The sequence below is a fragment of the Brachyhypopomus gauderio genome, unplaced genomic scaffold (assembly GCF_052324685.1).
Source record: "Brachyhypopomus gauderio isolate BG-103 unplaced genomic scaffold, BGAUD_0.2 sc45, whole genome shotgun sequence".
NCBI lineage: Eukaryota > Metazoa > Chordata > Actinopteri > Gymnotiformes > Hypopomidae > Brachyhypopomus > Brachyhypopomus gauderio.
Genome location: NW_027506871.1, coordinates 556,717 through 584,658, shown reverse-complemented (window position 1 = coordinate 584,658; position 27,942 = coordinate 556,717). Strand labels below are relative to the sequence as shown.

The 27,942-nt window shown below is 45.7% G+C and overlaps 1 protein-coding gene across 2 annotated transcripts; it reads left to right on the top strand.

Moving 5' to 3' along the window:
* LOC143486755 (uncharacterized) lies at positions 1 to 27,782 on the top strand. Of its 2 annotated transcripts, none has more exons than XR_013123656.1 (8): positions 1 to 99; positions 838 to 1,149; positions 13,885 to 14,205; positions 16,103 to 16,216; positions 16,759 to 16,804; positions 17,163 to 17,233; positions 17,313 to 17,372; positions 18,680 to 27,782. XR_013123656.1 is itself a non-coding variant. In XM_076986161.1 (8 exons), exons 1-7 carry the CDS (start codon positions 51 to 53, stop codon positions 17,335 to 17,337), a joined length of 942 nt encoding a protein of 313 aa, XP_076842276.1. In that variant the 5' UTR covers positions 1 to 50; the 3' UTR covers positions 17,338 to 17,372; positions 18,680 to 27,782. The 2 variants fall into 2 exon arrangements, 1 of the variants encoding a protein (XP_076842276.1); XM_076986161.1 differs by having other exon boundaries at positions 16,755 to 16,804.
* The last annotated feature ends 160 nt before the right edge of the window (positions 27,783 to 27,942 follow it).

The following is a 27,942-nucleotide window of genomic DNA, read 5'->3' as shown; positions in this document are numbered from 1 at the left end:
AAGCAGTGTGTTTCCAGAGCTCCACACCTGTTTGAGTCTCTTGATTAAAGATGCTGGTGTGTGTGTTTCTCTTCTACTGTGGACTACAGGTGACTGCAGGTGATTTCTACATGTGTATCTGTGTGTGTCTTCATGCTGTGTGTGTAGCACTGTTGTGTGTACAATAGAGGACATGGAGACAACCCCAGTGCCTGGGTTTAGTTACTAGTGTTTGATAATGACCTGTCCTCTGGGTTTAGTTACTAGTGTTTGATATTGACCTGTCCTCTGGGTTTAGTTACTAATGTTTGATATTGACCTGTCCTCTGGGTTTAGTTACTAGTGTTTGATATTGACCTGTCCTCTGGGTTTAGTTACTAGTGTTTGATATTGACCTGGCCTCTGGGTTTAGTTACTATTGTTTGATATTGACATGTCCTCGGGGTTAAGTTACTAGTGTTTGATATTTACCTGTCCTCTGTGTTTAGTTAGTAGTGTTTGATATTGACTTGTGCTTCTCATCTTACAAAATACATTAAGAGAATAACTGACCAGACTGTGTCCCTAACAGACCAGACTGTGTGCCTAACAGACCAGACTGTGTGCCTAACAGACCAGACTGTGTTCCTAACAGACCAGACTGTGTCTCTAACAGACCAGACTGTGTCTCTAACAGACCAGACTCCATGTTCTTCATTCTGCTCTGTGTTCTTGTCTTGTCTGGTTCAGTCTGTTCCAACATCAGTTCCTCCTCCACTCACAGAACAGTGCATTAGAGATCACTGAATGAAGTAATGAATGTGTGGTACACTGCAGGTAGAAGGTGATGATGGTTTTATTGCACTGTGTCTTCTGCAGGTTGCACCAGGATGGAATCTCAAGAATTCTTTGTCAGTCGTTCTCCAGGAGAGTCTGTACTGCTGTCCTGCTGTTGTCCAGACAACCATGGCATCATCAAATGGACTTTTGGATCTCTAGCTGTTGGATCTTCACTTCAGTCTACAGATCGCACTGTGGTGTCTAATGAGACAGAACGCTACAGGGGCAGAGTCTCCATATTTGATCAAACACCCTCCAGTAACTTCTCTCTGCTCATCTCAAACCTCAGTGAAGAAGATGCTGGAAATTACTACTGTGGAGAGTCTACATATGTCCACCTAGTCGTTAGAGGTGAGTCACTCACATCCCAGTTCCAGCAGTGTGTAGAGGCAGTTTGGAAGTGTTCAGATGGTTTATGTTAGTGGTCAAGAGTCTAAGGACACATGCTGGAAAGGTTTTTCTTTTTGTCATCTGAACATTAAAACAACAAACTGCACAAAAACACAAAATGACAATGTAGGCAAGTCAAGGCAAGTTTATTTCTACAGCACCTTTCATACACACTGGAGACTCAAAGTGCTTCACACACAAAAGAAACAAGCTCATTAGGACGGAGCTCCATCATCTTGGGAAGGTCACTGCAGTGAGGAGGCAGGAGCAGCAGGTGGAGAGAGTGGAGCTGTTATGTCTTTAATGTCCAGAACAACAGAGAAGCACCTACACACATCACCAAACTAAAGGAAGACGCTAGACGCTACAGTAAGGGCTCCCAGCGCAGAGCTAAACAGACACTAGACTGGGCTGCTGGAGGAGAGAAGGAGACACGTTCAGGGTGCAGCAGACTGGCTCTCTCAGGACAGACTGGAGGATTCACACCACTGAATGGAGGGACCTGTAGACATTTATAGACTGATACATGAGAAACAGGAGAGTTAGATCATAGGGAGGTGTGTCAGTGGGTGGAGACTGTGAGTGGGGGTGTGTCCTTGTGTAGGTGTGTTAGTGGGTGGGGACTGTGAGTGTGGGCGTGTCCTTGTGTAGGTGTGTCAGTGGGTGGAGACTGTAAGCAGGGGCGTGTCCTTGTGTAGGTGTGTCAGTGGGTGGAGACTGAGTGGGGGCGTGTCCTTGTGTAGGTGTGTCAGTAGGTAGAGACTGTGAGCGGGGGCGTGTCCTTGTGTAAGTGAGTCAGTAGGTAGAGACTGAGCAGGGGTGTGTCCTTGTGTAGGAGTGTCAGTAGGTGGGGACTGTGAGTGGGGGCGTGTCCTTGTGTAGGAGTGTCAGTAGGTGGGGACTGTGAGTGGGGGCGTGTCCTTGTGTAGGTGTGTTTGGGAGTGGGCGTCTCCCCTGTGCTCTGGGACCAGCCTACCGTGACAACTGCCAACAAAATATAACACATAAGATAAGATAAGATAATCCTATATTCATCCCGCCACGGGGAAATTTGCAATGTATCAGCAGTGGAGAGGAAGGAACAGAGAAAAGAAGTATTAAAAAAATATCTAAGATAAAAATTTAAAACTGAATCTATATGTATAAAGGTTTACAAAACATAATGAAACTGAAAAATATAATTTGATGAATGGTGAGATATTGCACATAGACGTATTGAATATTGCACATTAGCCGTATTGATTGCACATTGTTCTTCATGTGGTAGCAATGTTAAACATTAACTACAGTCTATTGAGAGCAGCATGTGTTGTGGCTCCCAGATGGTGGAACGAACTTCCACTGGCTATCCGAACAACGAACTCTCTCGCGGTTTTCAAATGCAGACTGAAGACCCATCTCTTTGTAAAGCCCTTATAAGCACTAATCTACTAAAGCATTGGTATAAATCGTATTTGCACTTTATCTCTGGGAACACTTGCTAATTATTGCACTCACACTGCATGTAGTCTTGTAGGTATTTCAGTCTTGCTAGGTATTGCTCTGTGTCTAATCTTATATTTTGTTTCTAGGTATCAACTCTAGCAACTGTTTATGGCAATGCTTGAGCTCGAGTAGTTTGGACTTAAACCTGTTTATACTAGATAGAGATGCATATTCTGACTAAACACTTAGCACTTTTGTAAGTTGCTCTGGATAAGAGCGTCTGCTAAATGCTGTAAATGTAAATGTAAATGTTGAACAGTCTGACGGCGTGTGGAAGGACCTGCGGTATCTCTCCTTCACGCACCGCGGGTGCAGCAGACGGGCACTGAAGGAGCTGCTCAGTGTGGTCAGAGAGTGGTGCATGGGGTGGGACAGGTTCTTTAGCATGTGTTTTAGCTTAGTCCTCATTCTCCTGTCTCCCCCCACCTCCACTGGGTCAAGAGGACACCCAGACAGAGGACAGAGCTGGACTTCCTTATGATCCTGTCCAGTCTCTTCCTGTCAGCGGTGGAGATGCTGCTACCCCAGCAGACCACTCCATAAAATATGGCAGATGCCTCCACAGCATCAAAGAAGGTCCTCAGGAGTGACCCCTGCACACCAAAGGATCTGAGTCTCCTTAGGAGATACAGTCTGCTCTGACCCTTCCTGTAGAGAGCAGCTGTGTTGTCAGTCCAGTCCACCTTGTTGTTAAGGTGGACATCAAGGTATTTGTAGGACCTCACAATCTCAATGTCTGTGCCCTGGATGTTTACAGGCACAGGATGAGAGTGTTTAGACCTGCAGAAATCCACCACCAGTTCTTTAGTTTAGCCTGCATTGATCTGCAGGCAGTTCTTCTGGCACCATGTCACAAAGTCCTGCGTCAGTCCTCTGTACTCCCCATCATCTCCATCACTGATGAGACCAACGATAGCAGAGTCATCAGAGAACTTCTGCAGGTGGCAGCTGGTAGAACTGTACTGTAAATCTGCAGTGTAGAGGGTGAACAAGAAGGGAGCAAGAACTGTTCCCTGTGGAGCCCCCGTGCTGCAGACAACAGTGTCACACTGACAGCCCTGTGTCCTCATGTACTGCAGTCGGTTAGTGAGGTAGTCCAGAATCCATGTGGTGAAGAGGCGGTCCAGCCCAGTGTACTCCAGCTTGTCCTTCAGGATCATGGGTTGGATGGTATTGAAAGCACTGGAGAAATCAAAGAACATGATTCTCACAGTGCTCCCAGTGGTCTCCAGGTGGGACAGAGATCTGTGTAGCAGGTGGATGATGGCATCCTCCACTGATGCCAGGTTGAAGTGGGTCCATTGATGAACTCACAAGTGGGCAGAGGTGGACAAGGAGTAGTCTCTCCAGGGTCTTCATCAGGTGAGATGAAGCAGGTGTAATGAACTGCGTGACGCAGAACAAGGAGGCGGACACAAACGCTGAGGAGAGCGAGATTTATTCAAGGGAATTCCATAAATAGAGTCGTAGTCACGGGTCATAATGGGAGGGCAATCAGGACAAGAGATATAAACAGACATACTAACAGGGAACGAAAACAACAAGGCAGGTTAACTAGGGAAGGACAAGCAAAACACACAGATGACGGAAAACACAAAAGAGCGAACTCACAAACAACAGCAATCACAATGGACAGGAATGTACAAAATAACCAATGACCAGATATGGGAGACACTGGGACTATAAATGCACAGAACTAGACAAAACACAGGTGAAGACAATGATGACATGGGCGTGGCAGACGAGGGGAAACCATGGCAACAGACAAGCAGGGTGGGACTAATGGGCAAGGAACAACACAGACATGAGGGAACAGAGACACTGGAGTGACAGCTAGGAGAGGGGGCGTAGCCCTACGTGACAGCAGGATGTTTTCCACAGCTGTGGGACTCTCCCTAACCTCAGCCTGAGATTAAAAAGGTACCGGGTCACACCGCACAGCTCATCTGCACAGGTCTTCAGGAGCCTTGAGCTGATGCCATCTGGAACTGCAGCTTTCCTGACCTTTATTTTCCCCAGTGCACATCTCACCTGGGATGTTGTCTGTGTCAGCAGGAGGTGGTTGAGAGTTGGGAGAGAGCAGGGTGGGTGTGGGAGTGGGGGGAGGGCAGGGTGGGTGTGGGAGTGGGGGGGGGCAGGGTGGGTGTGGGAGTGGGGGGGGAGAGAGCAGTGTGGGTGTGGGAGTGGGGGGAGGGCAGGGTGGGTGAGGGAGTGGGGGGGGGGGGGGGCAGGGTGGGTGTGGGAGTGGGGGGGCAGGGTGGGTGTGGGAGTGGGGGGGGGGCAGGGTGGGTGTGGGAGTGGGGGGGGGGAGCAGGGTGGGTGTGGGAGTGGGGGGGGGCAGGGTGGGTGTGGGAGTGGGGGGAGGGCAGGGTGGGTGTGGGAGTGGGGGGGGGGCAGGGTGGGTGTGGGAGTGGGGGGGGGGCAGGGTGGGTGTGGGGGGAGGGGGGAGGGCAGTGTGCTGGTAGTGCCAGACAGGGAGAATCCAGCCGTGGTGTTTGTGTAGTGAGGGGAGCAGGAGAATGAGCAAACCTATTGAAGAAGAGATTGAGTTCATTCACCCACTTCTGGTCCCCCACAGTGAGTCAGACTCCCCTGACGTTGTTCTGCTGCAGTTGGTCCTCCATCTTCAGTTGGTCCTTCTGCACAGACTTCATCTCCTCCTTGTCACCTGATCTAAAAACCCTCTTCTTCTCCTTCAGGAGAGCCTTTATATCAGAGTTAATCCAGGGTTTGTTGTTGGAGAAACACAGCACACTCCTGGTGGGTACAGTGTTTTCCACACAGAAGTTGACATAGTCCGTCATGCAGTGTGTGAGGCCCTCAGTGTCGTCCCCGTGAGGATCACACAGTTCCTCCCACAGTATTGTGCTAAAACAGTCCTTCAGAGCCTCTTCAGCCTCTGTAGTCCATTTCTTCACTGTGCGAGTGACAGCTGGCTCTCTGTGTACAAGGGGTTTGTACACAGGCAGGAGATGAAAAAGGTTGTGATCTGATCTTCCCAGGGGAGGGAGGGGTGAAGAGTCATATGCCCCCTCTGTACTGGCATAGAACAGGTTGAGTGTTTTAATGTCTCTGGTGTGAAATAAACTAGACACACTGGTCCTACAACATTAAATTATTTATAGACCAGTAATAACACCTTGAAGTCTCTCCTGAATTGTACACGTAACCAAGGGTGGAAATAACTAATTACATTTACTCACATTACTGTAATTGAATACTTTTTATGAGTAATTTGTAATTTTCTGAGTAGTTTTTGAAATATGTAATTTTTACTTTTACTTGAGTACATTTTGACCCAAGTAGTTTTACTTCACTACATTTGAACGCCATCACATTACTGAGTAAAAAAATATTGAAAAATTTAATGCGGGCAGAAATTTAAACTTCTGAGTCCCAGAACTGAAGGCCAATTGCATGGCCTTGCCTAGCGCGCGCCTTTTCCATTGTCTCATAATCAAGTCATAATCTGGTGCACTTTTTTTCCAAAAGGATGAGATTGTTCTATCTTTAAATCTTCTATCTATCAGGTTCTGTGGGATCCTGTGGACATTTTATTGTGAAAAGTGGAATCCTGTGGGCACTGTATTTTGAATAGATCCTGTGAGCGTTTTAAATAGTCGAATCCTGTGCGCATGTAACGTTTCAGCCAGGAAGACACGGATCCAAATGCGGATTACTGATGTTTTTATTTCTTGAGTGAATACGGAGTACTCGCACAGGTGAATAACTCCGTGTGGTGTGTGCAGTGTGTGAGTGCGGTTGTCGTGGTCAGGACAGTCCGAGTTCACGCCGGGTAGACAGATGGCTGGAGGTACAAAGGGGCTAGGCTGGAGACGAGGTCTGGAACGAGAGCAGAGGTCAAAACACAGGAGAGCAATCAGGAGATAACGCTTGGTAGATGGCATGCCAACAATACTTCGCAACCCGGAAGATAGAGGAGGAAGCTTAAATAGCGTGAAAGGGGAGGGGCGATGAGCGGCAGGTGAAACGCATCTCGTGGCGATCATGTGCTGTTCCTGACAGTACCCCCCCTCCGACGAGCGGCACCAGCCGCAACAGACCGGTTAGAAGGGGGCCGGCCACGACGCCTGGGAGCAGGGAAGTGAGGATGAGCAGCGTGGAATTCGGCGAGAAGAGGGGGGTCCAACACATCCCGCGCGGGGATCCATGCACGTTCCTCGGGACCGTAGCCCTCCCACTCGATCAGATACTGAAGCCCACCCCGACGTCGACGGGACTCCAGAATGGCGTGGATAAGGTAAGCGGGGCGCCCGTCGAGCTCCAGTGGTTCAGGTGGCTTGGCAAGAGACAGCGCCGCAGACATAGGACTGTAGAACACCGGTTTAAGCAGAGAAACGTGGAACACCGGATGGACGCGATACTGAGGGGGCAGTTGAAGTTCATACGAGACGGCGTTGACTCGCCGCAGGACCTTGAATGGACCGACGTATTTAGGGCTGAGTTTCTTGCATCGTCGCCGCAGGTTCAAGTCTCGCGTGGACAGCCACACCCTCTGCCCCGGGTGGTAGACCAGTGTAGGCAACCGGCGACGGTCTGCGTGGAGTCTCCGGGTGTGAAGAGCGCGTCGCAGGTGCACGTGGGCCCGTTCCCAATTTTGGTGGAGGAATGCATTAGCGAGTTCCGGGCATATTCCGCCCAAGGTAGGTATTTACTCCAGCCCGCCTGGGAAACGCAATATTGCCTCAAAAACCTCCCTATCTCCTGGTTTACTCGTTCTACTTCCCCGTTAGCCTGAGGATGGTAGCCGGAGGTGAGACTAATTGTGACCCCGAGCAGTTTGCAGAATTGTTTCCACAATTGTGACGTGAATTGGACACCCCTATCAGAAACAATATCCTCGGGCAACCCGAAGACTTGGAAAACGAAAGTGAAAACAGCCAGGGCGGTTTCCATGGCAGTGGGTAACTTGGGAAAAGGAATTAAGCGACACATCTTGGAGAACCTATCGACTACAACTAGAATGACAGTGTTGCCTTTGGACTTCGGTAAATCGGTGATGAAATCCATCGCGATATGGGACCAGGGTCGGCGAGGAATAGCGAGTGGAAGCAACTTTCCTACAGGGAGAGTTCGGGGGGTGCGACTCGTCGCGCAGATGCTGCAAGCTAATATGTAATAGCGAACGTCGTCTTTCAAAGATGCCCACCAATAGAGCCGTGATATGAGATGTATGGTGCGTGTAATCCCCGGGTGACCTGTACCCGCCGTATCGTGAGCCAGTTGTAAGAGTCGTCCTCTCATAGATACGGGGACGTACTGTTTTCCTGCCGGGCAATCGTCTGGACGGGGATCTGTGCGTAGTGCTTCCTCCATCTCGCCTTGCAAATTCCACCGAACGGCAGCTACGAAACAGGTGCGTGGCAATATGTACTCCGGTTCCTTTTCTACGGGGTCTTTATCGTGAATGCGTGAGAGGGCATCGGCTTTTGTGTTTTTTGAGCCGGGTCTATAGGAGACAGAAAAACGGAACCGGGAGAAGAACAACGCCCATCTAGCTTGGCGAGGGTTAAGTCGCCTGGCTTCTTTTAAGTACTCCAAATTCTTGTGGTCGGTGTAAACAATAAAAGGGTGCTCCGCCCCCTCTAAGCAGTGTCTCCACTGTTCTAAGGCGAGTTTAACTGCCAAGAGTTCACGGTTGCCGACATCATAATTTTGTTCTGCTGGTTGCAACTTCCTCGAGTAAAACGCACAAGGGACCAATTTAGGGGGGTTTCCTTGGCGCTGGGAGAGAACCGCTCCCACTCCCACCTCAGAGGCGTCGACTTCGACCACAAAGGGGACATGGGGGTCAGGGAGGTGAAGAATGGGTGCGGAGGAGAACGCTCCCTTGAGCAACGAAAACGCCCGGTCAGCCTCAGCCGTCCAGTCAAGGCGCAGACGCTGCCCGCCCCGTAGGAGATTCGTCAGCGGAGCGGCCACGGAGCCAAAGCCCCTGATAAAGCGACGGTAAAAGTTCGCGAATCCCAGGAATCGCTGGAGTTCCTTCCTCGTTTGAGGCACTGGCCATTGCGCGACTGCAGACGCCTTGTCCATATTCATAGAGATTCCCCCCGGAGACAGAGTACATCCCAGGAATTCCACGGAAATCCGGTGAAACTCGCATTTCTCAGCTTTTGCGTAGAGGTGATGCTGCCGTAGGTGGGTTAGTACAGCGGAGACGTGCCGGACGTGGTCGGCCTCAGACGAGGAATATATAAGAATGTCATCTATGTAAACAATGACGTACTGCCCTATCATGTCTCGGAATATCTCATCCATAAACGCCTGGAAGACTGAGGGGCTGTTAGCTAAACCATACGGCATGACTAGATACTCATAATGACCTCGAGCAGTGACAAAAGCAGTTTTCCACTCGTCCCCCTCTCGAATGCGAACGAGATTGTAAGCACTTCGCAAGTCCAACTTCGTAAAGATGCATGCTCCTCTAAGACGCTCCTGTGAAGCGGAGATGAACGGAAGGGGATAAACGAATTTGGACGTGACGGCGTTGAGTGCGCGATAGTCAATACAAGGACGCAGTCCTCCCCCTTTCTTCTCCACAAAGAAGAACCCCGCCGCTACGGGTGATGTGGACGGACGAATGAAACCTTTCTGGAGGGCCTCGTCGACGTACTGTTCCATAGCTGCATCCTCAGGACGGGACAAAGGGTAAGGCTTAGTACGACGCGGAAGCGGCGACCCGGGCAGCAGCTCAATCACACAATCCCAGGGTCTATGTGGTGGCAGGTGACTGGCATTGTCCTTACTGAAGACGTCGGCATACTCCTGATATTGCATGGGATAGGCGGTTTCGAGAGGAGAGTCGGGACTTTCTACAGACGTGGATCGGAGAGGTAAGTGCATACAACCCCCGAGACAGTGAGAACCCCACTTCGTGATTTCTCTAGCTTTCCAGGAAACAGTGGGGTCGTGTAATGACAGCCAAGGAAACCCGAGGACTACCGGATCGCGGGGTGACGGCAGGAGAAAGAACTGGATATGTTCGGTATGGAACAGCCCCACCTGGAGTACAACAGGTACAGTACACTGAGTAATAAGCCCTTCACCAATAGGCTGGCCGTTCAGGGCATTAACACGCAACGGAGGACTGACAGATGTCGTGGGGATGTGCAACCGATGCGCCAGGTCAACATCAAGGATGTTTCCTGCAGCCCCCGAGTCTAACAGTGCAGAAAGGTGAGTGGATATACCTCCCCACATGACTTGTACAGGCAAGTTAAGCTGGTTCTTACGGTTCAAACAAAACACTGGGTTGCTTACTCGTTTGTTTGTGCCGTCTTCTCCAGCGCGAGTAGGGCGAACAGGGCAGCGATCGCGGAAGTGACCTCTCTCACCGCAGTACAGGCACAAGCCCTCTCGCAGACGCCGAGACCTCTCGTGTAGAGACAGAGGTGTTCTGCCGAGTTGCATGGGTTCTGCACTTTCACGCGTAGTGTCAGACGTCGGTTGATTCGGGCGACATGAAGCAGCGAAGGCAGGACCTCTCCCTGATGTCGGACGGCGGGTGAGCAGCAGCTTGTCTACGTTGACAGCGGTTTGGATGAACTCCGACAGCGATTTTCCTTCACCCCGGCAGGCGAGCTCTACCTGAAGGTCTTGTCTTAGCCCTCTACGGAACACTGTCGTCAAGGCGGGTTCGCTCCATCCGCTACCGGCAGCCAAGGTGCGGAACTCTCGTGCGTAATCGGCAGCACTGCGTTGTCCTTGGTGTATCTCACATAACATAGTGCCCACGTCTCTTCCTGCAGCTGGGTGATCAAACACGGACTTGAATAGCATGGAGAACTGAGCTTCGGATTCAAGTGCCGGGTCTTTACTATTCCACAGTGCAGTACCCCAGGCACCAGCTTCCCCGGTAAGGTGTGTCAGGACGAAGTGGATTTTTTGTTTCTCCGTTTGGAACTGGACTGGGTGATAGTCGAAGTACATGGAACACTGCATGAGAAAGTTCTGACACCGCTCTGGAGAACCGTCGTACCGCTCCAGCACTGCAACAGGAATACAAGGAGGAAAACCAGGAGGAGCGACGGCGGCAGCAGCCTGGTGTTGAGAAGCCTGCTGTTGGAATACCTGCTGCTGTATCGCCTGGTGTTGTGCCACCTGTTGTTGGGCCGTCTGTAGCTGCGCGGCTTGAGCTTGCATGGTCTCCGTGAGTCGTCGGACGTCTTCCTGGAGCGCGGCGATGGTGTTCTCTTGTTGGGCCAGGAGTGCAGGTACGTCCGCTGGATCCATTGAACAAGGCGAAGTATTATGTAACGTTTCAGCCAGGAAGACACGGATCCAAATGCGGATTACTGATGTTTTTATTTCTTGAGTGAATACGGAGTACTCGCACAGGTGAATAACTCCGTGTGGTGTGTGCAGTGTGTGAGTGCGGTCGTCGTGGTCAGGACAGTCCGAGTTCACGCCGGGTAGACAGATGGCTGGAGGTACAAAGGGGCTAGGCTGGAGACGAGGTCTGGAACGAGAGCAGAGGTCAAAACACAGGAGAGCAATCAGGAGATAACGCTTGGTAGATGGCATGCCAACAATACTTCGCAACCCGGAAGATAGAGGAGGAAGCTTAAATAGCGTGAAAGGGGAGGGGCGATGAGCGGCAGGTGAAACGCATCTCGTGGAGATCATGTGCTGTTCCTGACAGCGCATTTTGTTTTATTTTGAGATGAGGGATCCTGTCTTCATTTTATATTTTATTTTGAGTTGTGGCAACCTGTGGGCATTTTATTGTGAATAGTGGGATCCAGTGGGCACTGTATTTTGAATAGTTGGATCCTGTGAGCACTTACTTTTAAATTGTGGGATCCTATGAGCATTTTTTAATTTTTGATGTGGGATCCTGTGGGCATTTTATTGTGAGTAGTGGAATCCTGTTGCATTTTAGTTTGACTTGTGGCATCTTGTGGACACTTAATTTTGTGTGCATTTTGTTTTTTGAATAATTTGTCATTTAAATTTCTTTATTCTTATCATAGTGTTGTCCGTTGGACAATAGGACTGAAAATTGTTTGCACTTTATGGTACAGGTTGTGACTGTCCTTGTGCTGTGAGGAAGTATGTTCCTGAGCCCAGCTGATCTTTTTGCAAGTGTGGATGTGCACTTTGAAATCGATTAAAACAACTTGTGCTGAATTTGGTTCATGATTCATCCATGCATTAAATAACTGAAAGTAACTAAGTAACTTTTACTCAAATTACATTTTAAATGAAGTAATTTTGTACTTTTACTCGAGTAAATTGTGAGAAGGGTCATTTTACTTTTACTCTGAGTAGATTTTAGGCAAAGTAATGATACTTTTACTCAATTACAATTTTTCAGTACTCTTTCCACCTTTGCACGTAACCAGTGTAAGATCTTAAGAATGAGGGTGATGTGATCACTTCTTTTGCTCCTACAGTTGAATCAGCTATAGCTGATATATATATATATATATATATATATATATAATATATATATATATATATATATATATATATATGCATATACTCCAGAAGGTTATAAAGAGTGATCAGCTTAACAGCAATTAATTGCAAAGTCAATATTTGCCTAGAAAATGAACTTTATCCCCCAAAACACATTTGAACTTCATTGCAGCCCTGCCTTAAAAGGACCAGCTAACATCGTTTCAGTGATTGATCCATTAACACAGGTGTGGGTGTTGATGAGGACAGGGCTGGAGATCAATCTGTCATGATTAAGTAAGAATGACGCCACTGGACACTTTAAAAGGAGGCTGGTGCTTGGCATCATTGTTTCTCTTCTGTTAACCATGGTTATCTCTAAAGAAACACATGCAGTCATCATTGCACTGCACAAAAATGGCCTAACAGGGAAGAGTATTGCAGCTAGAAAGAGTGCACCTCAGTCAACAATCTATCGCATCATCAAGAACTTCAAGGAGAGAGGTTCCATTGTTGCCAAAAAAGCTCCAGGGCACCCAAGAAAGACCAGCAAGCGCCAGGACCGTCTCTTCAGCTGCGGGATCGGGCTACCAACAGTGCAGAGCTTGCTCAGGAATGGCAGCAGGCAGGTGTGAGTGCATCTGCACGCACTGTGAGGCGGAGACTCTTGGATCAAGGCCTACATGGTCTCAAGGAGGTCAGCAAAGAAGCCACTTCTCTCCAGAAAAAACATCAGGGACTGACTGATATTCTGCAAAAGGTACAGGGAGTGGACTGCTGAGGACTGGGGTAAAGTCATTTTCTCTGATGAATCCCCTTTCTGATTGTTTGGGACATCTGGAAAACAGCTTGTTTGGAGAAGACGAGGTGAGCGCTACCACCAGTCTTGTCTCATGCCAGCTGTAAAGCATCCTGAAACCATTCATGTGTGGGGTTGCTTCTCAGCCAAGGGATTCGGCTCTCTCACAGTCTTGCATAGAAACACAGCCATGAATAAAGAATGGTACCAGAATGTCCTCCGAGAGCAACTTCTCCCAACCATCCAAGAGCAGTTTGGTGATCAACAATGCCTTTTCCAGCATGAAGGAGCACAGTGCCATAAAGCAAAGGTGATAACTAAATGGCTCAGGGAACAAAACAGAGATTTTGGGTCCATGGCCTGGAAACTCCCCAGATCTTAATCCCATTGAGAACTTGTGGTCAATCATCACGAGACGAGTGGACAAACAAAAATCTACACATTCTGACAAAATGCAAGCATTGATTGTGCAAGAATGGACTGCTATCAGTCAGGATTTGGTCCAGAAGTTGATTGAGAGCATGCCACGGAGAATTGCAGAGGTCCTGAAGAAGGGTCAACACTGCAAATATTGACTTGCTGCTTTAACTCATTCTAACTGTCAATAAAAGCTTTTGTTACTCATAATATGATTGCAATTAAATTTCTGTACCTGATAAAAACATCTGACAAACACACATAAAAGCCAGAGGGCAGCAGATCATGTGAAAATATAATATTTGTGTCATTCTCAAAACTTTTGGCCATGACTGTATACATACATGATCATACATGACTGTACTAACAGAACAAACATGACTGTAATATCTGTCAACATACAATGTTTTTGTAAATGCGTGAAGCATTGCTGGAAATTAAGGAGAGACATTTAAAGAAATTCTTTGTCCCTCCCTCTCTCATTCTTTCTATCCTTCTCCCATTCTCTCTATTCCTCTCTCATTCTCTATCCCCCTCTCTTTCTCTCTCTCTCTCTCTCTTTCTCTCTCTAGGCTGCAGTCTATCAGAGAATAAGCAGCATGTTGAGGTCAGTAGATCTCCAGGAGAGTCTGTGTTCCTGTCCTGTTCCTGCACTCATCTGAGGAACCACGCGTGGAGTGGAGAGTTGAGAGTGAAGTGGAGATCACCACACCATGAAGATCTCCACTCTACTCAACTCAGTCCCCACTACAGTGGCAGAGTTCAGATGTTTAATGAGGAATCTCCAGGAAATCTATCTCTGCTGATCTCAGACCTGACTGAAGAGGATAGTGGATTATATTCATGCTGGATTAATCACAATCAACACAGGAACTTCACTCTCACTGTTACAGGTACACTGATTAATTTTGTTACAGCTGCACAAATATATATGTAACAGGGTGACAGAAGCAGCTGACACAGGTTGTGGTGCCGAATCCATTTTAATCTCAAAGTCCATTATAGACACAGCACAGATCAAACGTGTAAAGTCTCTGAAAGTCACATAACACTCGGTGAAGGGCAGATGCAACACACAGCACTGTGTGGACGGACCTGTGGGTGACAGTGATGTGAAACAAGTGATAATGACCTAATAACTGGGGGATTGTGATGGAGGGAGTGATACAAGTGATAATGACCTAATAACTGGGGGATTGTGATGGAGGGAGTGATACAAGTGATAATGACCTAATGACTGGGGGATTGTGATGGAGGGAGTGTACTGGAGGTGGAGTGTGTGGAAGTGGCCTACCCTGCCAATATTATACAATTTACAGTGAGACAATAAGCAAATAAATAATATCTTGAGTCTGTGACATTTCTGTAAAGCAAAACTGAAACATTTTATGTCATTTAAATCAGGCTAGGGTCAAAACCAGTAGAACAAGAACAAAACCAGGGAGCATAACAAAACAGTTAAAAACCAGTCTGAGATCAAAACCCGTCAAAGATTAAAACCAGTCTAAGATCAACACAAGGAAGCAAAATGGTACACAGAGACCAGTACACGCGGATAATAACTGACAGCCAACATGGAGAAACTATGAAGTACACTTGGAGAACTGGAGACAGCTCCTCACAGGGAATCAAGTTCTCCTTAATCCTGCTTCTAGTTAAAAACATCTAAAGAGGCTTCACATGTGTCAGTGTGTGTTTGTGTGTGTCAGTGTGTGTGTGTGTGGGTCAGTGTGTGTTTGTGTGTGTCAGTGTGTGTTTGTGTGTGTCAGTGTGTGTGTGTGTGTGGGTCAGTGTGTGTTTGTGTGGGTCAGTGTGTTTGTGTGGTCCAGTGCTCTATCTGTGTAGCAGCTGTTAAACACCATCTGAATTCTACAGATTACACACACTGTGCTGTGTGAACTCTGATAATCAAACGTGATATTAGAATCAAGCTTCATTGTGTTTTATAATGAAGCAAATGCCCCTTCACAAGACCTCACATTAGAGACCAACTACACCCAGCACAAGACCTCACACTAGAGAGAGAGTATGAACACTACAGCAACACATGCTGCATATACTGTAAACACATGGACAACAACAAAAACCCAAAAACACAAAATAACCTCAAGCTTCCTCCATCACCTGCTGAAAGTATTTGTATTAATGGGGTTGGCGACCACCTCCATGTCAAAATAACTCAACAGTAGAATTTAGTGGAGGTGAAGCACAACAAATCATGGCTGTTCAGTGAACCAGATTGTACTGGTTTGTACATGGTCAATCAGAGTGGCTCTGGTCTCATCCATTATGGTTGCTCAACCTCATCCTCATTCTCATCCTCTTCATCATCATCATCTCTATGTAGTGTTGGACTCCATTGATGTGCAAACCAAGATTTGCTACGTGTGGCCTCTTTATAGGGATTAGGCTTTATGTCTAAAGATTTGTAAAAAATTAGCTAGAAGTGTTGTAACCTGTGAAAACTGGGTATGGATTTTGTTCGGTGAGTGTAGAAGTTCTAAAAGAAACACATGGTTTTCAGTTTGGAATATCGTACCTTATGGAAAGAACTGTGATTAATGTTTTGCAAACAGTGTGTTCACGAATTTCTAAATGACTGTAAGGCAGAGAATGTGTTTAAGGTTTAATGCACCAGGTCAATAGATAGACTACATGGGTTAGTGTTTTCAACTTTTTGGGTCTTTGCACCTGCAAAAAACTGTAACACTCATTATTTCATTAACACCCACTCAGAATGTCTTACACCATTTTTTTTACATTCTGTTTCTCCAACCACCAAACACCAAGTGATGAGTTCCGGCCCGTGGAAGCCAACCTCCAAACAGATCCTGCTGTCATTGGTGCTACTGCTAGTGCTGCTAGTGCTAGTGTTTGCTGGCACTTACTGCACATGTGTGAAAGGTATGAATAAACACACAGTGTGACATAGTGACAGAGTGAACAGTGTGATGTAGTGACAGAGTGAACAGTGTGACATAGTGACAGAGTGAACAGTGTGATGTAGTGACAGAGTGAACAGTGTGACATAGTGACAGAGTGAACAGTGTGATGTAGTGACAGAGTGAACAGTGTGACGTAGTGACAGAGTGAACAGTGTGATGTAGTGACAGAGTGAACAGTGTGACGTAGTGACAGAGTGAACAGTGTGACATAGTGACAGAGTGAACAGTGTGATGGTGACAGGGTGAACAGTGTGATAGTGTAACAGGGTGAACAGTGTGGTCAGCTATGTTGACATACACACTGCAGCACTGTGGTCTTGGTGTGAGTAAGAAACTGAACCAAGATGTTGACATCAGCAGAATTCCTGAGTGGTGTGTGTGTAGTGATTCATCTTCACACTTACATCCAGTCCAACAGGTCAGGGGTCATGTGTGATGATGTAAACAACGTCCCAGCATGTGTGTGAGTGACAGATGCTCATATTCTCATTACTCAGGAAGAAAACAAAACAGTCAAGAGAAGAGAGGAGAAAGCAAACACAACGAGGTAAAACAGCTCCAGAATGTGCGTGTGTGTGTGTCTCATTTATGGTAAAAAAGGTCATGTCTCTCCAGGTTGAGGAGAGTGTGATATATTCAGACAGTAACGTGGGGGTTAATCATGTCTCTCCAGGTTGAGGAGAGTGTGATATATTCAGACAGTAACGTGGGGGTTAATAATGTCTCTCCAGGTTGAGGAGAGTGTGATATATTCAGACAGTAACGTGGGGGTTAATAATGTCTCTCCAGGTTGAGGAGAGTGTGATATATTCAGACAGTAACGTGGGGGTTAATAATGTCTCTCTAGGTTGAGGAGAGTGTGATATATTCAGACAGTAACGTGGGGGTTAATCATGTCTCTCCAGGTTGAGGAGACCGTGGTACTGTATATTCAGACAGCGTCTTTGACAGGAAGCATCCGTCAGCAGGAGAGGAGGTATGTGGTGTCCTTGAGGATCAGTCCAGGGATGAACATCTACCACATGAAATCCACCAGTGTGTTTGTTCTCTTGTAGTGTGAGCTCACCTACTCAACCCTGAGCCATGCAAAGAAGAGAGAACGAGACCTCAGACAGGTAAGCACATGAATCTGATGTTTTATATTTCACAAAGTCACTCTACACCAGTGGTTCTCAAACTTTTTCTATCATTCCCCACCTCAGAAGAAGGGGAAATTCCATGCCCCACCTGTCCCATATCACCCAAACAAAATGGTAATAAAATACAAATGGGGGGTGGCGAACGTGATTTGTTGACCCGGGGGGAGGGGGGGGGGGGCGGCAGTATAAATTCATTAAAGGGCCGAATCTAGCCCTGGTTCACACTTTTCCGCAGACATTTGAAACATCCGGGGTTTATGCAAAACGAAAAGGCATTAAAACGACAGGCTCGCGAGTGACCGTAGCACGTGACTCTGCCCACCTCACGCGACCCTGCGCGAAAGGTGGAGGCGTTTATACTGTACTTTCCACGTGCAGTGTCCGAAACGATATGTGGGAGTATAAAGAAACATCCCTCAAAAACAAGGGAATGAACATTTACCTGACGAATTTTAATGTTGCTTTGTGTTTCAGGTTTGAATGTACTTTAAAATGCTTGAAATTGTAACTCGTTTCACAACAAATATCTGTCTGACTGAACAGCTCTCTTGTATTACGTTAACAAATACGAGCCTCTTGTAATTCCAGGACAAAACATGAGAGAACGTGAAGACGTTATGATTGGGCGTTTTGAAAATAAACCACCATTAAATAATGTGATTAAAAGCGAATCATTTTGAGTATATGTATAAATATTTAACTTATTTAAGTTTATAGTGCTGGGAAATATTGAAATGGACATTGAAAGTGACGTACAAATGCTTTAATTCCACCTTGTAAAGGTGTATGAACCATGCAAACATGACTTTGTTCATTACGCTGAGGCACGGTGCGAAGTTACAAAATTCGAGAGGTGCACGACCTTGCGCAGCGACAGCGCGTGAGGCCCTCGCGTACCGGTGGAGCCACAGTGATTACGTCATTTTCGTCGCGCGGACCCTCGCGACGCGTCAAGTATAAACCAGGCTTCAAGTTTAAACCAGCCTTTAAAAAGGTTTATTTCTTCCAATTGCTTGCGCCCCACCTGCAATACCCATGCGCTCCACTAGTGGGGCGCGCCCCACACTTTGAGAAACGCTGCTCTACACTATTGCAAACTACAGCTAAGATTCACACATATATATTATCTCTCCACAAAATATTTGTGTACACAAATACAAGTGTATACTTGTGTATTTTTTGTGTACTACAATGTGCAAATAATAAAGTAGAACTGTGTGTGTGTGTGTGTGTGTGTGTGTGTGTGCGTGTGTGTTTGTATGTGTGTGTTTATCTCATTCCAGGATTATTCTGAAGAACCAACAGTTTATTCCAGTTTTAAAACTGCCAAAAAGTAACAAGTGGAATAGAGTTTATCACAGAACATGTAGAAAACAATGTCCATGTCCAAGATCACGTGAGATATAGCATCAGTCACATGTTCAAGATCACGTGAGATATAGCATCAGTCACATGTCCAATATCACATGTCCACACTTCTGAGTGTAGAGTGCATAGAGGTATAGTGTTTGAGTTTGTATGACAGCTCTTCAGTGATTGCACTCTTCAGAGAATGTCCTTTATTAACGCACTCTTCAGAGAATGTCCTTTATTAACACTCTCTTCAGAGAATGTCCTTTATTAACACACTCTTCAGAGAATGTCCTTTATTAATGCACTCTTCAGAGAATGTCCTTTATTAACAATCTCTTCAGAGAATGTCCTTTATTAACACACTCTTCAGAGAATGTCCTTTATTAACAATCTCTTCAGAGAATGTCCTTTATTAATGCACTCTTCAGAGAATGTCCTTTATTAACACTCTTCGGAGAATGTCCTTTATTAACACACTCTTCAGAGAATGTCCTTTATTAACGCACTCTTCAGAGAGTGCCCTTTATTAACACACTCTTCAGAGAATGTCCTTTATTAACGCACTCTTCAGAGAATGTCCTTTATTAACTCACTCTTCAGAGAATGTTCTTTATTAACACTCTTCAGAGAATGTCCTTTATTAACACACATTTCGGAGAATGTCCTTTATTAACACTCTTCAGAGAATGTCCTTTATTAACACACTCTTCGGAGAATGTCCTTTATTAACAAACTCTCCAGAGAATGTCCTTTATTAACACACTTTTCAGAGAATGTCCTTTATTAACAAACTCTCCAGAGAATGTCCTTTATTAACACACTTTTCAGAGAATGTCCTTTATTAACACACTCTTCAGAGAATGACCTTTATTAACAAACTCTCCAAAGAATGTCCTTTATTAACGCACTCTACAGAGCAGAATTTGTCTCCTATATTTACGTGCTTTGTGTTTTGTTCAGTAAGACTTGTACCTGTGTTATTTAAAGTCTAAGCATGTTTCTTAGAAGAATGAGTAATCAATAACAAAATAAATAATCAATAGTGATAAACATGTGGTAATGATTATATGAATCATTAAAGAAGTGTAAGTCTGCACATGTAGAGGTAGAGTGTAGTCTGCACATGTAGAGGTAGAGTGTAAGTCTGCACATGTAGAGGTAGAGTGTAAGTCTGCACATGTAGAGGTAGAGTGTAAGTCTGCACATGTAGAGGTAGAGTGTAGCCTGGACATGTAGAGGTAGAGTGTAAGTCTGCACATGTAGAGGTAGAGTGTAAGTCTGCACATGTAGAGGTAGAGTGTAGTCTGCACATGTAGATGTAGAGTGTAAGTCTGCACATGTAGAGGTAGAGTGTAGTCTGCACATGTAGAGGTAGAGTGTAGTCTGCACATGTAGAGGTAGAGTGTAAGTCTGCACATGTAGAGGTAGAGTGTAGCCTGGACATGTAGATGTAGAGTGTAAGTCTGCACATGTAGAGGTAGAGTGTAAGTCTGCACATGTAGAGGTAGAGTGTAGCCTGGACATGTAGAGGTAGAGTGTAAGTCTGCACATGTAAAGGTAGGTGTGTAGTCTGCACATGTAGAGGGAGAGTGTAAGTCTGCACATGTAGAGGTAGAGTGTAGTCTGCACATGTAGAGGGAGAGTGTAGCCTGCACATGTAGAGGGAGAGTGTAGTCTGCACATGTAGAGGTAGAGTGTAAGTCTGCACATGTAGAGGTAGAGTGTAGTCTGCACATGTAGAGGTAGAGTGTAAGTCTGCACATGTAGAGGTAGAGTGTAGTCTGCACATGTAGAGGTAGAGTGTAGTCTGCACATGTAGAGGTAGAGTGTAGTCTGCACATGTAGAGGTAGAGTGTAGTCTGCACATGTAGAGGTAGAGTGTAGTCTGTACATGTAGATGTAGAGTGTAAGTCTGCACATGTAGAGGTAGAGTGTAAGTCTGCACATGTAGAGGTAGAGTGTAGTCTGCACATGTAGAGGTAGAGTGTAGACTGCACATGTAGAGGTAGAGTGTAGTCTGCACATGTAGAGGTAGAGTGTAGTCTGCACATGTAGAGGTAGAGTGTAGTCTGCGCATGTAGAGGTAGAGTGTAGTCTGCGCATGTAGAGGTAGAGTGTAGTCTGCACATGTAGAGGTAGAGTGTAGTCTGCACATGTAAAGGTAGAGTGTAGTCTGCACATGTAGATGTAGAGTGTAGTCTGCACATGTAAAGGTAGAGTGTAGTCTGCACATGTAGAGGTAGAGTGTAGTCTGCGCATGTAGAGGTAGAGTGTAGTCTGCGCATGTAGAGGTAGAGTGTAGTCTGCACATGTAGAGGTAGAGTGTAAGTCTGCACATGTAGAGGTAGAGTGTAGTCTGCACATGTAGAGGTAGAGTGTAGCCTGCACATGTAGAGGTAGAGTGTAGCCTGCACATGTAGAGGTAGAGTGTAGTCTGCACATGTAGAGGTAGAGTGTAAGTCTGCACATGTAGAGGTAGAGTGTAGTCTGCACATGTAGAGGTAGAGTGTAGCCTGCACATGTAGAGGGAGAATGTAGTTTGCACATGTAGAGGTAGAGTGTAAGTCTGCGCATGTAGAGGTAGAGTGTAAGTCTGCACATGTAGAGGTAGAGTGTAGTCTGCACATGTAGAGGTAGAGTGTAGTCTGCACATGTAGAGGTAGAGTGTAGTCTGCACATGTAGAGGTAGAGTGTAGCCTGCACATGTAGAGGTAGAGTGTAGTCTGCACATGTAATGGTAGGTGTGTAGTCTGCACATGTAGAGGTAGAGTGTAGTCTGCACATGTAGAGGTAGACTGTAAGTCTGCACATGTAGAGGTAGAGTGTAGTCTGCACATGTAGAGGTAGAGTGTAGTCTGCACATGTAGAGGTAGAGTGTAGTCTGCACATGTAGAGGTAGAGTGTAGCCTGCACATGTAGAGGTAGAGTGTAGTCTGCACATGTAATGGTAGAGTGTAGTCTGCACATGTAGAGGTAGAGTGTAGTCTGCACATGTAGAGGTAGAGTGTAGTCTGCACATGTAGAGGTAGAGTGTAGTCTGCACATGTAGAGGTAGAGTGTAGCCTGCACATGTAGAGGTAGAGTGTAGTCTGCACATGTAATGGTAGGTGTGTAGTCTGCACATGTAGAGGTAGAGTGTAGTCTGCACATGTAGAGGTAGAGTGTAAGTCTGCACATGTAGAGGTAGAGTGTAGTCTGCACATGTAGAGGTAGAGTGTAGTCTGCACATGTAGAGGTAGAGTGTAGTCTGCACATGTAGAGGTAGAGTGTAAGTCTGCACATGTAGAGGTAGAGTGTAGTCTGCACATGTAGAGGTAGAGTGTAGTCTGCACATGTAGAGGTAGAGTGTAGTCTGCACATGTAGAGGTAGAGTGTAGCCTGCACATGTAGAGGTAGTGTAGCGCCCCCGACAGGCCAGTAGTCTGTAGTCTGCACATGTAATGGTAGGTGTGTAGTCTGCACAGGTAGAGGTAGAGTGTAGTCTGCACATGTAGAGGTAGAGTGTAAGTCTGCACATGTAGAGGTAGAGTGTAGTCTGCACATGTAGAGGTAGAGTGTAGTCTGCACATGTAGAGGTAGAGTGTAGTCTGCACATGTAGAGGTAGAGTGTAGTCTGCACATGTAGAGGTAGAGTGTAGTCTGCACATGTAGAGGTAGAGTGTAGCCTGCACATGTAGAGGTAGAGTGTAGTCTGCACATGTAGAGGTAGAGTGTAGTCTGCACATGTAGAGGTAGAGTGTAGCCTGCACATGTAGAGGTAGAGTGTAGTCTGCACATGTAATGGTAGGTGTGTAGTCTGCACATGTAGAGGTAGAGTGTAGTCTGCACATGTAGAGGTAGAGTGTAAGTCTGCACATGTAGAGGTAGAGTGTAGTCTGCACATGTAGAGGTAGAGTGTAGTCTGCACATGTAGAGGTAGAGTGTAGTCTGCACATGTAGAGGTAGAGTGTAGTCTGCACATGTAGAGGTAGAGTGTAAGTCTGCACATGTAGAGGTAGAGTGTAGTCTGCACATGTAGAGGTAGAGTGTAGCCTGCACATGTAGAGGGAGAATGTAGTCTGCACATGTAGAGGTAGAGTGTAAGTCTGCACATGTAGATGTAGAGTGTAGTCTGCACATGTAGAGGTAGAGTGTAGTCTGCACATGTAGAGGTAGAGTGTAGTCTGCACATGTAGAGGTAGAGTGTAGTCTGCACATGTAGAGGTAGAGTGTAGTCTGCACATGTAGAGGTAGAGTGTAGTCTGCACATGTAGAGGTAGAGTGTAGTCTGCACATGTAGAGGTAGAGTGTAGTCTGCACATGTAGAGGTAGAGTGTAGCCTGCACATGTAGAGGTAGAGTGTAGTCTGCACATGTAATGGTAGGTGTGTAGTCTGCACATGTAGAGGTAGAGTGTAGTCTGCACATGTAGAGGTAGAGTGTAAGTCTGCACATGTAGAGGTAGAGTGTAAGTCTGCACATGTAGAGGTAGAGTGTAGTCTGCACATGTAGAGGTAGAGTGTAGTCTGCACATGTAGAGGTAGAGTGTAGTCTGCACATGTAGAGGTAGAGTGTAGTCTGCACATGTAGAGGTAGAGTGTAGTCTGCACATGTAGAGGTAGAGTGTAAGTCTGCACATGTAGAGGTAGAGTGTAGTCTGCACATGTAGAGGTAGAGTGTAGCCTGCACATGTAGAGGGAGAATGTAGTCTGCACATGTAGAGGTAGAGTGTAAGTCTGCACATGTAGATGTAGAGTGTAGTCTGCACATGTAGAGGTAGAGTGTAGTCTGCACATGTAGAGGTAGAGTGTAGTCTGCACATGTAGAGGTAGAGTGTAGTCTGCACATGTAGAGGTAGAGTGTAGTCTGCACATGTAGAGGTAGAGTGTAGTCTGCACATGTAGAGGTAGAGTGTAGTCTGCACATGTAGAGGTAGAGTGTAGTCTGCACATGTAGAGGTAGAGTGTAGCCTGCACATGTAGAGGTAGAGTGTAGTCTGCACATGTAATGGTAGGTGTGTAGTCTGCACATGTAGAGGTAGAGTGTAGTCTGCACATGTAGAGGTAGAGTGTAGTCTGCACATGTAATGGTAGGTGTGTAGTCTGCACATGTAGAGGTAGAGTGTAGTCTGCACATGTAGAGGTAGACTGTAAGTCTGCACATGTAGAGGTAGAGTGTAGTCTGCACATGTAGAGGTAGAGTGTAGTCTGCACATGTAGAGGTAGAGTGTAGTCTGCACATGTAGAGGTAGAGTGTAGCCTGCACATGTAGAGGTAGAGTGTAGTCTGCACATGTAATGGTAGAGTGTAGTCTGCACATGTAGAGGTAGAGTGTAGTCTGCACATGTAGAGGTAGAGTGTAGTCTGCACATGTAGAGGTAGAGTGTAGTCTGCACATGTAGAGGTAGAGTGTAGCCTGCACATGTAGAGGTAGAGTGTAGTCTGCACATGTAATGGTAGGTGTGTAGTCTGCACATGTAGAGGTAGAGTGTAGTCTGCACATGTAGAGGTAGAGTGTAAGTCTGCACATGTAGAGGTAGAGTGTAGTCTGCACATGTAGAGGTAGAGTGTAGTCTGCACATGTAGAGGTAGAGTGTAGTCTGCACATGTAGAGGTAGAGTGTAAGTCTGCACATGTAGAGGTAGAGTGTAGTCTGCACATGTAGAGGTAGAGTGTAGTCTGCACATGTAGAGGTAGAGTGTAGTCTGCACATGTAGAGGTAGAGTGTAGCCTGCACATGTAGAGGTAGTGTAGCGCCCCCGACAGGCCAGTAGTCTGTAGTCTGCACATGTAATGGTAGGTGTGTAGTCTGCACAGGTAGAGGTAGAGTGTAGTCTGCACATGTAGAGGTAGAGTGTAAGTCTGCACATGTAGAGGTAGAGTGTAGTCTGCACATGTAGAGGTAGAGTGTAGTCTGCACATGTAGAGGTAGAGTGTAGTCTGCACATGTAGAGGTAGAGTGTAGTCTGCACATGTAGAGGTAGAGTGTAGTCTGCACATGTAGAGGTAGAGTGTAGCCTGCACATGTAGAGGTAGAGTGTAGTCTGCACATGTAGAGGTAGAGTGTAGTCTGCACATGTAGAGGTAGAGTGTAGCCTGCACATGTAGAGGTAGAGTGTAGTCTGCACATGTAATGGTAGGTGTGTAGTCTGCACATGTAGAGGTAGAGTGTAGTCTGCACATGTAGAGGTAGAGTGTAAGTCTGCACATGTAGAGGTAGAGTGTAGTCTGCACATGTAGAGGTAGAGTGTAGCCTGCACATGTAGAGGGAGAATGTAGTCTGCACATGTAGAGGTAGAGTGTAAGTCTGCACATGTAGATGTAGAGTGTAGTCTGCACATGTAGAGGTAGAGTGTAGTCTGCACATGTAGAGGTAGAGTGTAGTCTGCACATGTAGAGGTAGAGTGTAGTCTGCACATGTAGAGGTAGAGTGTAAGTCTGCACATGTAGAGGTAGAGTGTAGTCTGCACATGTAGAGGTAGAGTGTAGCCTGCACATGTAGAGGGAGAATGTAGTCTGCACATGTAGAGGTAGAGTGTAAGTCTGCACATGTAGATGTAGAGTGTAGTCTGCACATGTAGAGGTAGAGTGTAGTCTGCACATGTAGAGGTAGAGTGTAGTCTGCACATGTAGAGGTAGAGTGTAGTCTGCACATGTAGAGGTAGAGTGTAGTCTGCACATGTAGAGGTAGAGTGTAGTCTGCACATGTAGAGGTAGAGTGTAGTCTGCACATGTAGAGGTAGAGTGTAGTCTGCACATGTAGAGGTAGAGTGTAGCCTGCACATGTAGAGGTAGAGTGTAGTCTGCACATGTAATGGTAGGTGTGTAGTCTGCACATGTAGAGGTAGAGTGTAGTCTGCACATGTAGAGGTAGAGTGTAAGTCTGCACATGTAGAGGTAGAGTGTAAGTCTGCACATGTAGAGGTAGAGTGTAGTCTGCACATGTAGAGGTAGAGTGTAGTCTGCACATGTAGAGGTAGAGTGTAGTCTGCACATGTAGAGGTAGAGTGTAGTCTGCACATGTAGAGGTAGAGTGTAGTCTGCACATGTAGAGGTAGAGTGTAAGTCTGCACATGTAGAGGTAGAGTGTAGTCTGCACATGTAGAGGTAGAGTGTAGCCTGCACATGTAGAGGGAGAATGTAGTCTGCACATGTAGAGGTAGAGTGTAAGTCTGCACATGTAGATGTAGAGTGTAGTCTGCACATGTAGAGGTAGAGTGTAGTCTGCACATGTAGAGGTAGAGTGTAGTCTGCACATGTAGAGGTAGAGTGTAGTCTGCACATGTAGAGGTAGAGTGTAGTCTGCACATGTAGAGGTAGAGTGTAGTCTGCACATGTAGAGGTAGAGTGTAGTCTGCACATGTAGAGGTAGAGTGTAGTCTGCACATGTAGAGGTAGAGTGTAGCCTGCACATGTAGAGGTAGAGTGTAGTCTGCACATGTAATGGTAGGTGTGTAGTCTGCACATGTAGAGGTAGAGTGTAGTCTGCACATGTAGAGGTAGAGTGTAAGTCTGCACATGTAGAGGTAGAGTGTAAGTCTGCACATGTAGAGGTAGAGTGTAGTCTGCACATGTAGAGGTAGAGTGTAGTCTGCACATGTAGAGGTAGAGTCTAAGTCTGCACATGTAGAGGTAGAGTGTAGTCTGCACATGTAGAGGTAGAGTGTAGTCTGCACATGTAGAGGTAGAGTCTAAGTCTGCACATGTAGAGGTAGAGTGTAAGTCTGCACATGTAGAGGTAGAGTGTAGTCTGCACATGTAGAGGTAGAGTGTAGTCTGCACATGTAGAGGTAGTGTGTAGACAGGACACTACCACACACTGGGTTTGGGCTCCATGTCTCTCCTGTCACAGTTCCTCCAATCACTGGTACAATAACAGAGTGGAGAAAGACTCTGTCAGATCTGATGATGTTAATGAAGGGACCCATGTAGACTAAACCACATATTCCTGAACACACAGTGCTAATGCAGGACTGAAGTCTCCAGTGCTGTTACTATATTAACGTATCAGAGTGTCAGTTTCTACAGTTAATATTATGATGTGAGTTCATTTTCCACTGTAAGACCACACCATCTCTGTGATGTCATAGCTGATTTTGATTGTGTTACAATGTGATCAAGTATTTGATACGACAATTTGAACTACAATTACTTAAACAAATATGTCCTTTTGTTTTTTTTAGTTCTGGTTTTATTTGTGTTTATTTTACATCCTTGATACGGAGTTTTGTAAACTGAATTCTGGGCTGTTTCAACCTCAGTAGGTATCAGTGTTCACGTCTCTCTCTGTACCACCATGTGTGGTTTGATAGCTCTCAACAGACTTCAGAGATGTCATTCAAGAATAGATTTAGCAGTGTTTCCTTTACACTAAGTCAAATACTCAAATACATTGTGATAGAAAATGCCACGTTGCTGGTTTTCTCGTATAGATGTTATTTTTTAACATTACGTGCAACAGAATGAGGAAGTCTTAGGTGTTACAAAACATGTTCTCAACAGACGCTCCCCCCTGTAAATAATAAAAAAATTGTGCTTATGCAGACATATTGACCCTCAGTTTATATAAGGACTGGAAAATGTGGAGGTGATTACAGCACACACAGGCCTAGATTGAACTAAAATGTATAGGTCTCTCAGTAAGAATAGTAAAATGGGCACCAACTAATGTTAATTTTATGATAATCTAAGGACACATCATTGCAGTACACACAAGTATAATAATTTATTTTATTTATCTTTTACTTATTCTAATTTTCTTTTTTATTTTCTCTCAGTTTCCAGTTTTATTGCTTTTATTATCTTTTAAATTATTTATCTCTTAATCATTTTATCTTTTTTTAATAGTGTAAACATTTTTATTTCTCTTTGATTTCATTATTTAATTAATTTTGATTTCTATTTTCATTCTGTGAAAAATCTCGTTTTAATTTTTATGTATTCTATTTTGTGGGCAATGGCCTTCCCAAGGTGACAGACCTCGGGTCGTAATAAGCTTCTTCTTTTCTTGTGTGAAGCACTTTGAATTGCCAGTGTGTATGAAAGGTGCTGTATAAATAAACTTGCCTTGACTTACCACCTAATGTTAATTTATGATAAACTAAGAACACAACATTGTAGCACACAACACCACCTAATGTTAATTTATGATAAACTAAGAACACATCACTGTAGTACACAACACCACCTAATGTTAATTTATGATAAACTAAAGAC